The sequence below is a fragment of the Didymosphaeria variabile genome, assembly GCF_027946475.1.
Source record: "Didymosphaeria variabile strain IMI 356815 chromosome Unknown scaffold_3, whole genome shotgun sequence".
Classification (NCBI taxonomy): domain Eukaryota; kingdom Fungi; phylum Ascomycota; class Dothideomycetes; order Pleosporales; family Didymosphaeriaceae; genus Didymosphaeria; species Didymosphaeria variabile.
Window position 1 is genome coordinate 400,361 of NW_026611622.1, and position 12,126 is coordinate 412,486.

The 12,126-nt window shown below is 52.1% G+C and overlaps 2 protein-coding genes across 2 annotated transcripts; one reads left to right on the top strand and one right to left on the bottom strand.

The window, feature by feature from the left end:
* Nucleotides 1–3,764: 3,764 nt before the first annotated feature.
* Nucleotides 3,765–4,528, bottom strand: RSR1_1 (Ras- protein rsr1; the record flags this gene model as incomplete). Its single annotated transcript, XM_056212280.1, has 4 exons — nt 3,765–4,235; nt 4,287–4,366; nt 4,415–4,445; nt 4,493–4,528. The coding sequence occupies 4 exons, from the start codon at nt 4,526–4,528 to the stop codon at nt 3,765–3,767; spliced, it is 618 nt and encodes a 205-aa protein (XP_056072588.1).
* Nucleotides 4,529–6,298: 1,770 nt separating this feature from the next.
* On the top strand, nt 6,299–9,204 carry N0V89_003479 (uncharacterized protein; the record flags this gene model as incomplete). The annotated part of the gene is made up of 3 exons (XM_056212281.1): nt 6,299–6,825; nt 6,873–9,105; nt 9,160–9,204. 3 exons carry the CDS (start codon nt 6,299–6,301, stop codon nt 9,202–9,204), a joined length of 2,805 nt encoding a protein of 934 aa, XP_056072589.1.
* Between the last annotated feature and the right edge of the window lie 2,922 nt (nt 9,205–12,126).

Genomic DNA, 12,126 nt, shown 5'->3' on the forward strand with positions numbered 1-12,126 from the left:
TTGGTACTGTTGCTGCCCAGGCTGAAAAGGCTAACGGTTAACACGGCTCTGGAGCTTCGTAACACATGCGAATGATTAAGTCAACTCACATAGCCACCGGGTGCGCCTTGACCTTGGCCTGGAGGCGGATATCCACCACCGGGTGCGCCTCCTTGGGCTGCGGCGAGTTTGCTGGCAAGCTGTTGCGCAATGTTAGCATCGAGGCTGATGACGTTGATGCCTGCGTCGAGGGGCAGTGAGGGGTAGCTGCGACAACATGGCGGCGACTTACACCCATGGTTGAGGCTGCTGGCTGCTAGATTCGTGTATGTGAAGCTGTAGCAAGAGTCGATGAAGGTATCTTTACGGATCGAGAGTGTTGGAGGATGAGGAGTTTTGTAGTAGAGAGAAATTAGCCTGGGAGGTGGAGGGTGAGAGAGCTGAACAATGACACCACAGCGTCTGCGCCACGTTCCTGCCCCGCTATCGTTGTCATTGCGCCTGCCCCACGCTATTGGCTCTCGTTCACTGGGATTCACCACGCCATGTCCCACCGGTGATGCTATTGAGGCTGAGCTGAGCACCTCGCTGGAATTTGCGCCTCGTGTGTCAAGTGTCAAACGCATCGTGGTGGGGTCAATGGTGAACGCGTGGGGCCCGCGGAAGCTTCTTTGAAACGACCGCCCTCTTCACATATCCATGGAACATGTCAGAGCTGGATGTAGGTCATAATCACACGTTTACGTACTGTGATAAGCTCTCTCGTCCTGCTACTGTGCGCATTTTGCAAAGGCCCAACAGTGGGTCGATCTGGTGATGGTAGCATGCTCAGCCCTACTCAGCCACACTACTTTCCAAGGTTCTACTGCGTAGGGCATAGTCACGACATCAACCGTTGCCGCTGTGACGCAGTAACATAGCAAGGATTGATGCATTCTCTTACTCCATAGTTCTTTGAAGATGAGTCTTCCAAGCAACATGTCTGAGCAATTCTAACGTAAATGATCATCAAAATCCCCTTGCGACATTAACCTGGTATTTTTGTGCCACTTTTATGCAATTGTTTTTATTCGAATGCTTCTCGTCGATGCATCTCATCGCCAGAACGTGTCAATAATCCATTTTGATCCTAAGATTTTGCCGAAGTAATCCTTAGTAGGAGGGTTTGATTTGCTTGATTTCAAGCTTGTTGGTTGAGATTGTTGATATGGGGTTTATCTCCTACTATACACTGGCTGAGCAAAATCTTACGTTTACTCGTATGTGCACCTCGAGCACGTGTCGTATCAATCAAGTCGTAGTAAGAACACATTTGTAAGCAATAGGCAGATGAAAAAGGTGTAAAGATGTTATCTTGGTTCTATGCTGCGGTGCAAAGTCTATTACTACTGTACGCACTTCCTAGATTTCATCCGCCTGTGCATAGAATGGTGTACGTATCCTGCAGCTTTCGCCCACCCATATCCAGTCTAGAAGCCTCTGCAGAAGAATGTACTAGATGCTGTGTATTCATAAGCGTGGTTCACCGTAGATCTCATTCATCACTTCGAATGGGGCCAGGCCATTTGCTAATTTAACCACCTGTGTACCGAGAAGTCTTCCCGGCGCTAGCATCGTTGGAGGGGTCTTCCCCATGGGGTACTGCGTGGAAGCTGCGGATCAGGTACGGTACGAAATGCGAGCGCGGGGCGTAGCGTTTGGGGTCGGGGTGGTTGTCCTCAAACGCGGGTTCGTTTTTAGTACAGCCCAACTTCGGGTTGTTTATCTTGCTGGAAGCGTCAGACTACGTAAGCCATGTGTTTCTGGCTCGACATGTGAGTGTATGCGCGGCTCATGGTTTTTGATCGGGATTTAACGTTCATTGGACTGAAATCGGGCCGAGCATCGTTCTTGGTGGAGGATGATACATTTCGCGATTCGCGAGCGACGTTGAGTACGAACACGATGAACTGCGGTTGTACGAAATCTCTGAAATGGGTGCATCGCGTGTTTGTCTTCAAAGAAAGCCGGTGTGCCCTTCCCCGCAAAGTGTTGAAACGGATCGCAGGAATGCAGCTTATATGGCGGAATTATCCTCCAATCATACCATCGCCCAGAGGAACATTGTCTGTGACGGGGAATATTCTTGCCTTAGTCTGAACTTTGAACGGTTTTGACGGTAGATGTACGGACTCGGGCAGGATCTGTAAGCTGCCTATAATAGTTCGTAATTAATAAAGTTCCGTGAGACCGGAACGCAAGACGTCGAAACCATGATAGCAATTCGCATTCGCTTTCGCGCGGAAAGCTTCTGAGTGCATGTTCCTTGAAAAACGTGTACGAATGCCCTTGAAGCCCTGCCCCATTGCAGACGCCACGGTGCTGACATGCTTTAGGTCCCACACGGTCGGCTCGTCCCGCGTTGTCATCTGCCACGTTACGTGTCCTTGCGATATTCTTCTGCGGAATTCGATTCGTGCATGCTGTTGGTACATACGGGCAAAGGATCGGAGTACCCCTATACCAGGTCGGTGAAAGCCGTGACTTCAAAGTGAGGCTGAAATCACAATTCTAGTACATGCATGGTAATCGGCGATTTCAGATCTTGCTAGGCCTGGCTGAGACGGTGTAGGACTAGCAACCGAGGCACATCCGGAGGCCGACCTGCTCTTTCATCGTTGATTGGGGGATATTGCGGATGTCGCATTGCAGAGTATGCAATGTGCCTCGCTTTCAAGCCTTGTAGAGTAGAGTTCTCGGGCTGAGGTGAGCGACCCATCTTTCCAGTCGGTTACGACACGGTTGGCTGCGTGGTTCTCTGCGGGTATGAGCCCACTCGTGCAGCCGCGAAACCTTCTTTGGGATGTGACAATGAGGCTAGTTGGGGTACATGAGCCACATCATATTCTTAAATGGACAAGGCGGGATGAACGATGCAGGTCGTTTTTGGCGAAATTTGCGTGCAGGAACATCGCGCTAAACGACAAATGCCGTCATCCTCAATTTCGTGAGCCCGCGAGATGTGAGGCTTACTCGACGTACCCATGCGAATTGTGGTTGCAGACGTGGTTGCAAGGCACTCGACCTTCGGAGATGCTGCCAGCTGTTTCCTCATGATGAAGCGGGACAGTCCGCAGCACGGGCCGCGCATCGGACCTTCCCGGCCTCGACACCCCACGTCGGGATCCTGCGTGGGTAGGCCGAAATAGCACAATTCCAAATGAGCTTCAGCAGTGACAGTGTTTCGCATCGTTCCGTTTATAGTAGGAACGGTGATCTATGACCGAATTGACGTAGACCAGACTGAGGCTTGCAATCGTGCCAGCAGTGTAAACTTTGCGAAGAGCGCGCGTGTAGGGGCATCGATCGAGGTATTTGAATTTCATGTCTAGTAGTGGAAGCGCTATGTTGACCGGTCACCGCTTGCAGATCACTAAGTGCGAGACCTGGCCTGGCGAGCGGCACCAATGGACGTGACGCGACTGCATCGAGGAGAATTTTTTGTTCTTCCAATTCGATGCACTGCTGCACGGTTAGTCATGCCCCTTGTTTGAATAACAGCTGCTTGCACGAACTTGTGCGGGACATCGTCCGTTTAAGGCAACGTGGCATGTGATAGTGCACGATCTCTTGTAAAAGTACGCCATAGATGCGGCGGCGGATGTGCGCGTACGACGCAAGGCCACGGTAAAAGAAGGATCCAAATACATTTTTGCGGCGACCCGAAATCTAAAAAAACTCTTCTAAAGGTAGGTCCAATGCCCGGGGAATCGTACTAAAGAAACATTGCGGTCGTCTCGTATTCGTCAGAGTATGGTGCACCTTGGCCTGTGATTTCGTCTGGTTCGCCGGTCGCCTCGTCCTTGTGGTCGACGCGTTCCCCGGCGTTCGAGTGCTTCCCTCTGATCGCGATCCTTGTGTATGATTTGGCGGCACAAATCCACAAAGACTTCGTCAACATTCGCTCGGCGGCGAGCGCTGGCTTCGTAATAAGGTACACCACCCCATTCTTGTGATAATTTGAACGCTCGCGCTCTTGGAACCGCTCGGTCGTCTTCAAGATCGGATTTGTTGCCTACCAAGACCATGGGAACATTGTCGTCCTCTTTGATGCGCCGAATTTGTTCACGTAGCTCTTGAAGTTCGTATAGCGACGACATGCTAGTTATAGAAAACACCAGGAGGAATCCTTGTCCCGTTTTCATGTATAACTCTCTCATCGCCGTAAATTGTTCTGTTCCGGCAGTGTCGAGGATTTCCAGAATAACATGTCGACCCTGCGAGCCACAATTAGACAGTCCGATCACACTCAAGATTGGGCAACGAACATCAACTTCGATCGCTTTTCGATACGAGTCCTCAATTGTAGGATCATAGCTTTCGATCCACACGTTCTGTACGAATTGTGCTTTGCAACGTCAGTCAGAGAGTTTGGGGTTCATGATCGAAGGCTTACCAGTAAGGCAACTTTTGCCTACACCACCAGACTGCGTTTGTCAGTATCAACTATTAACCAGTCGTTGGATAGACTTGCCCCCAAAACTACTATATGATATTCTCGTTGACTCATGTTGACAGTTTCGGTGTCGACCCAATGTTACCAATTTAGCTTCCGTGTAGCAAGCGTCCCAGATCGTCCCGAAAATCACCGTTCCTCGGCCGAGCGAAAAGCAAGTGCGCTCACAATGCGAATGTCACGATGGGATGGCCAGGAACTTTGGTATTATGTTGGTTCTATGTGGTGTGGCTTAGTCGAGAAATTGCGACCTCAGGCTGCAACGGATAGCGAAACTAGACGGCGAGAAAGTTGAACGAGGCGCAAATAGGCAATGATAATCCGGGGCTTGCAGTAGAAGACGTCGCTGGCAAACGCCAAACTTGTTCCTCTCGAGAGCTGTTGGTGGCTGAGGTGAAAAGTCTTTTCCCGTAAGGCTTATCGATTAGGGAGGGCCAGGGAGCGAGTCGAATATGGTTTCTTGTCTCCAACGGTGCGGGATGTCTGGGAAGTGCGTCAGGGCTTCACGGGCAAAGGCAGGGCGGAGGACATGGTTAAATGTTAGCCCTGGCCTGACATAAGTCAAGTACAGGCTGGTGCTGGGCACAGGCGAAGGCATCGCGTCAACCCGGGCGCGAATCCAACGCTTGAGACGTCCAGTCCGCAATGGTGTCCGTGTACCACACTGCGCAGGGCTACAATGCGCACTGCTGGATTCCGTGCGCGCTACTCGACGAATGGGCATGCTGGTCGGGCGGCGCTGAGCGAGTCGACGCGTTGGCGGAGGCATGACTTTCGTAATTTTGGCACGGCCACGCCCACCGTGCGAGACGGCGCTACCCCGTTCCTCGTCTTTGGGCCCGGCTCTGTGCCGTAGGGTTTTCTAACCGGCGCATCGGGAGAAACCATGCCTCTTCAGGCCGCTGTGGCTTTCACTCGCTGCTGTCAGAGCCGTCTGTCCAAGTGCCGTTACAGGTTGGGCATGCGCGCTCATGCGGCCGACGTGTGATAATGTTAGAAGGCAGCGAGGACCCCGTCGGAGCACTTGAGCACGCCGCACACGCACCCCAAGACCGCCTGCGCGCCCGCCCGATCAAGAGGGAGCTTCCCCCGAGCGGCACAGACGCAGCCTGCACCAAAGCGCAAACGAACGGTTGCCTCCGGAGCAGGAAAGCTGTGACGTCGCACAGCGGTGAGATTCGCCAGCAAGAGTCAGTCCCGCGCGCTGTCGGCAGTCGACTGGCTCTGTTGTGGTACCGTCGCAGAGTCGCAGGCAATGAGGTCTCTCATTTCCGCCGGCCGCCACGATGCTGGCTCTAGCGGTCGGGCTGATCTGGGATTCCAATGCACCTTGCTAATCCGAACCAAGATTGTCGAATCTGCGCTACCTTTGCAGCGTCCATTCGGCCTCCTTTGCGCCGTGATGCAGCTGGAGCACCTCTCACCGCACCGAAGCTCCACGTCAGAAGTAACTCTGCGCGTCGCGCCAATGCGCAGACGACTAGATCGGACCGCGCTTGCAGACGGTCAGGATGTTAGGATGGCTGGGCGGAAGCGGCAGACGTTCCCCGTGGCGATGTGCCGCATGTGTCGCTCCGTGAGTCAGTGGGCCTTCGCTCAGGCGAGGACGCCGGCGTCGAGCATAACGGGTGGTAAACATGGCATTGTCGTGCATATCTTCCGAAGGGTGTGAAGGGATGATGTCAGCAATGCAGGTTCCTGGTCTGTGCGAGCCCTGATCACGTGCGCATGAGGTCGCGCGGAACAAGGTAACACCGACCCCGCCTCAACCGTCCTAAGGTAGGAGCTGTGGAGCCCTCGCATCGTCGACAGCAGCCCACCACGATGCGTGTCAATGCTGCGCTCGCCCTTGCAGCGTGTCTAGCCCCGGCCGCTGCCATCTTCGAGGACGATGCATACCACATAGACTTCCATTATGCCCTCCTGGGCCACCCGAAACATGAGGCCACCTTCTTCCAGAAACCTTATGCTGCCAGCAAAGCCTCCCTTCTGTACACCGTCTCCGAGAATGGCACTGTCGGCGCCATAAACCCCAAGGACGGTGCGTTAGTGTGGCGCTCAGCTCCGGGCGCAAGTGGGAACGGTCATCTCAGGGCCGGTGAAGAACAAGACACTGTCATCAGTGCAGTGGACAACCGCATAGCTGCATGGAGCGCCTCGGACGGAAGGATCGTCTGGGAAACCAATATCGATGGCGCAATCGCAGAAGACCTGGAGATTCTAGAACAAGAAGATGGCATATCGAATGACAACGCCAAAGATGCTGTCGTGCTAGTCGCCCACGGCATCAACGGCGTGAAGCGACTGGACGGCAAGACAGGGCGGGTCAAATGGACGTTCGAGGACACGAGGTAGGCTATGCGAAGTAGTGCCCAAGCAATATCACTGACACTCGCAGCGGCGACACACCCTTCCAGGTCTCGTCTTCGCCCACGACCATCTATTACATCTCACTACACTCGCCTCTTCTCGGAGGAGGCTCAAAGCTTCGGGTCACATCTTTGAGCCCAATCACCGGCAAGAAGCTCGATTCCTATACGCTAAGTTCCGAAGGCGAGGTATATACCAAGGAGAACATTCTATTTGCCGGAGCGAACACCGCGGCACCCATTCTGGCATGGACGGATAAGGCGCATAAGGTGTTGAAAGTCAACATCATTGGGACGAAAGGCGTCTCTAGCTTCAATACTCCCACAAGCGAGAGCATCGAATCGATTGTTCTGCACGCGCCCCGAAAGGTCAACTCGCTTCCACACTTCCTCGTCGAATATCAGACCGCTACCGGGCATTCGGCTGAGATATACCACGTTGATCTGAAGAAGAGTACTGTTTCCCAAGCCTACAAGCTTCCGCTACTGAAAGGCAAGGGCACATTCGCGACCAGCACGACAGATGCCAATGTATATTTCACGAGAATTACCTCTGAGGAGGTTTCGGTCGTTGCATCAGTGTCCCATGGAATCCTTGGCAAGTGGCCGATCAAAGGCTCTTCAGCCCTCGCTGGAGCGTACCCGGTTCATGGCGTAGCTGAAGTTGTTGTCAAAGACAACTCTGCCTCCGCTGTAAGATCTGCTGCGCTCTTCTCCAATGGCCAGTGGGCGCTCATTCGCAACAACGAAATAGCATGGAACCGGCCTGAATTCCTGTCCGGCACCATATCGGCTGTCTGGGCACAGCTTCCTGAAGAGGAGTCCCTTGCTCATCAGCTAGAAGAGGAACATCACCAGGACGTTATCAGCGCATACATCCATCGTGTGCAAAGGCATCTTCGCGACCTACAATATCTCCCGGCATGGCTGCAGAACCTACCTAACCGGGTTCTGGGCAGCGTTACCGGCCAGTCTGACAGCACTACGATCGAGGAAATCCAGCATGACACGTTCGGTTTCCACAAACTGGTCATTGCTGCCACTGAGAAGGGGCGCTTGTCTGCGCTCGATGTGGGGTCTCAGGGCAAAATCGTGTGGAGTATTGACCTTCACCAATTCGCACCAGGTTCCATCATCTCAAGCCCTTCGCTGAAGGCGTTCCGAGGCTTTGTTGAAGTCAAAGATTCTAGTTTGACCCGGCCTTTATTTATCAATTCGACGAGCGGTGGACAAGTATCTTCGCAAGACGCGCACGATCAATGGCTGCCAAACTCAGATCAAGAAACTCTTGTGACCTACAAGCTTTCGGAAGGCAAGCTTCAAGGTTTCTTAGGCGCTGAACCCACTACACAGCCTGTGTGGGCTTTCACACCTCCTCCGGGAGAGAAGATCGTTCGATACACTGCACGTCCGGCGAAAGACCCTGTGGCTTCGATCGGCAAGGTTTTGGGAGATCGTAGAGTGCTTTACAAGTATTTAAACCCGAATTTGGTCCTTGTCACCACGGTCACTGAAGCTGGACGTCGCGCTTCGGTTTACCTCCTTGACTCCGCCTCTGGACAGTTGCTCCACACGGCCTTACACTCCGGTGTAGATGTCTCACGGCCTATTCCTTCGACCTTTTCCGAAAACTGGTTCACGTATTCTTTGACCCTTGACTCTACCTCAAGCACCGCATCGCGTGGTTACCAACTCGTCGTTTCTGAGCTCTTTGAGTCTCCTTTACCAGACGACAGAGGACCACTTGGAGATTCTGCCAATTCCTCCACGGTCCTGCCAAAGGGCGAAGCTGCAAAGCCCCATGTCGTCTCTCAGAGCTTCCAGATCCCAGAAGAGATCTCGCATATGACTGTAACACAAACACGGCAAGGCATCACCAGCCGTGAGCTTATCGTTACCCTGCCTTCTTCAAACTCGATCGTCGGTATTCCTCGCGGAGTGATCGATCCTAGACGCCCAGTTGGCCGCGATGCCACAGCACAAGAGCAATCTGAGGGGTTGGTTAGATACGCACCCATGATCTTGTTTGATCCCAAGTGGCACCTCAACCACAAGTACGAGGTCGCCGGCATTAAAGATGTCATCACCAGCGAAAGCGGCCTCGAGAGCACCAGCCTGGTATTCGCATATGGAAAGGATATCTTCGGAACAAGGGTCGCACCTTCTTTTGCTTTTGACGTGCTGGGAAAGGGCTTCAATAAGGTGCAGATGTTGCTTACCGTCGCGGCATTGTTTGTGGGAGTGTTGTTCGTGGCACCGCTGGTACGTGACGCGTCTATTCATTCCTGCGTATGCATGCTAACTTATCACTTCTAGGTTCGGAGAAAGCAGATCAACTCGTTATGGACAGTGCCGCAGTGAGCGCTCGCGTAATTGGACTCGAATACACATGACTGGTGCACTTCACAAATGGCGCTTGAGCGCCAAAGACACGCACCACGGCTTCCGGCTGAAGGATACCCAAGTTGGAGCGCAAGCTCGCAGGGATGAAAGGGTCCGCAGATGAGACGAGAGCTACAGGAGATGATTTACCAGGTAGATACGTAGCGGAATGTATATGCTGTCGAACCGACGCCTGTTCAATATCACACCATTGGGATGTACTATTCAGCTGTGGCATGTACGGTCTAGGCGCTGTGGCTGGTCTACCAAAGATACGAGGTCCTTCGCATCTCGGAAGTGGCTTTGGGGATGGCGCCAAAGAATCGCCTACCTTCAACCCGTTTAATCGCAATACACATCTACCAACATTGTGGTAAAATGCGATACTAAGAACTTGGAGTCCGAAAAGATGACGCTCGCGTCAGGTGACTGTCCAGGAGCACACACAAGCGCAGGCCGAGATAACGCGGGAGCTCAGTCCTGCCATTATATTGTGCCAGCATTGTCCACAGGACACTACAAAGCCCCAGATACGGCTCCTTCGACTACTCCAGCCAGCCAGCAAGAAATACCTCTGAATTGATGGGTTATGTATCGATTAGGCGAATATCTCCGAGCGAAGTTCATTAGGTCAAGCTTGTATTTCAGATCTATAAGCACTGCTCGCGGGCCATTGTTTAGCTTGACAATTTGTCCTACGGTACTGCCTACAGCTACGGAGAAAGCTACGGTGGGGGGACATCTATCTCCGTTGCTGCTCAATCCATAATTCTCTCGTATCTGAATTCACAACATGTATCACAGTTCTCAGGGCAAGATATACGGACTTTTGAGCCTGGCGACCTGATGGCGACCTGATCGAGGCGGACTACCACAAGTCAGTAGGAGGTTTTTCTCGACACTATTTGGCCGATAGCTAGGAGTACGTGGCCCACAACGAAACAAAAGCCGTTTTCAATTGTCTGGGAAGACGTGAGAAGACTTCCAAACCTGTTCGCAGATCTTACCGGAGCGATGAAGCTTGTGCATCCTACAGAGCCAGCATATATCCATCCTAGAGTTCTTCTTTGAACATATCCTTGACGCTGAATATCGGGCGTACCTAGTACCAGACCGACGGATTACTATTCATTACAAAAGTTTTCCTTCCATCTTATTAGGGCTCTGGGTACCTCTTTCTGAATATTTCAGCCGATCTATATGTACTATAAAAGGCTGAGAATTGGTTAGATTCTGCTAAATCTAAATTTCTAGGCCAAGTAGACGTTAAAATGAGAAATCAAGTCATTGAAAGCTAGATAGCCTCACAATTAGCCTCCTATAGTATACAGATTAGCTGGAATATTGTGAACGGGGTACCTAGAGCCATATTAAGGTGGGGGAGGAACTTTTGTAAAGCACCGATGATCCATAAGCCCAGTTTCGTGCGTTCATACATTGAGTTAGAGCAGCAATTCTGGCCATGTCCAATGGTTGGATATATTTTTCGGAAAGTTCGAGCACTTGGAGACAATGTCAGATTGTCTTACGCGCTGCTCATAGCTACCTATGGGATATTGCATGTTATAGACTCAAAGGAGGACACGCCCGCGACGAGGGTGAATGTCGACATCGACTTATTTGAGGGGATGCCTTCGGAAAGCAGAGCGGATACACATAGTGCAGGAGGGGATACCTCAGCTTCGCGGAGGTGGGTAGCGCAATCGTAGTGCCGCGCTTTTAATCCTGAGAACATCGTACAAGTCGTTGAAGGCGTTGCCTAAAGCAGCATTATTCTTAGGACTGGCTGGGGGGGTGAGGCCTACTGCGCTGCGCCACTGTGGGCTGACTTCAATTACCAGGGCGATGGCCCACGCGAAGTTGGGTCTGATTGCGCCACACATGGCATGCATCCTCTTTAAGCGCAGAGCTCAGCCTGCCATATTTCCAATGTTGAACGCTACTCTCAACCTTCAAAGTACGGATCACGCTGCGTTAGACCGGCTCGCGCATCGCTGTGATACATGGGGTTTCGGCTCACATCCTTACTTGTTGCAGTACATTTAGCAAGCTTATTGCAAACCGAACCTTCGCGTGCCACAGTTCAATCTCAGGCACCAGTGAATTACTCAGGGCAGGTATTGCAATGAACTCAAGCGCCACCCGACTTTACGTTTTACAATCAGCCTCGAAGAATCTCAACGCCCTCGCCCCCATGCAACAGCCTATTGGCAGGCTGAGGCGTCAGAAGAAGGTGCGCAGAAGGACCCATGGACAGCCAAAGATGGATGCGGGGGTGGATAATGGCGCGGCTAACACTGGCCGGCAAACACAATTGACAAAAACCAAGCCGGCTCGTATGTACGAATATACCCCTCTGGACACGAAAAAATCTCAGATCCGGCTGCTGAGGCTGGAACCTAGCCGTAGCCTGAGATCACGTGCATTGCCGATTCTCTGCAATATCCAGACGTTCGACGTGGACAAAGCTCCGCAGTACATTACTTTGTCCTACGTTTGGGGCCCGCCAGAGCCTACCTACACAATATTTCTAAACGGACGCTACTTCGAAATTCGCGAGAACTTATTTGACTTCCTCGAGATGTTCCGGGATGATCCGCATAATACGCACTACATCTGGATCGATCAGTTATCCATTGATCAACAAAATTCAATGGAAAAGAACCACCAGGTTTCGAGGATGGCTCAGATTTATCGGGGTTGCCATTTCGTTATGGCGTGGCTTGGAAACCTACCGGACTCGGAACCTGATGCAATCACTCGACAATAGGATCATGAGCTTAGTCAGAGATCGGCACAGATAATTCTGGGGAACCGGTACTTTACTCGCCTGTGGATTATCCAAGAGATACTGCTTCCACCAAAAGTTGTCCTCATCTATGGACGCAACTGGATCGAGTG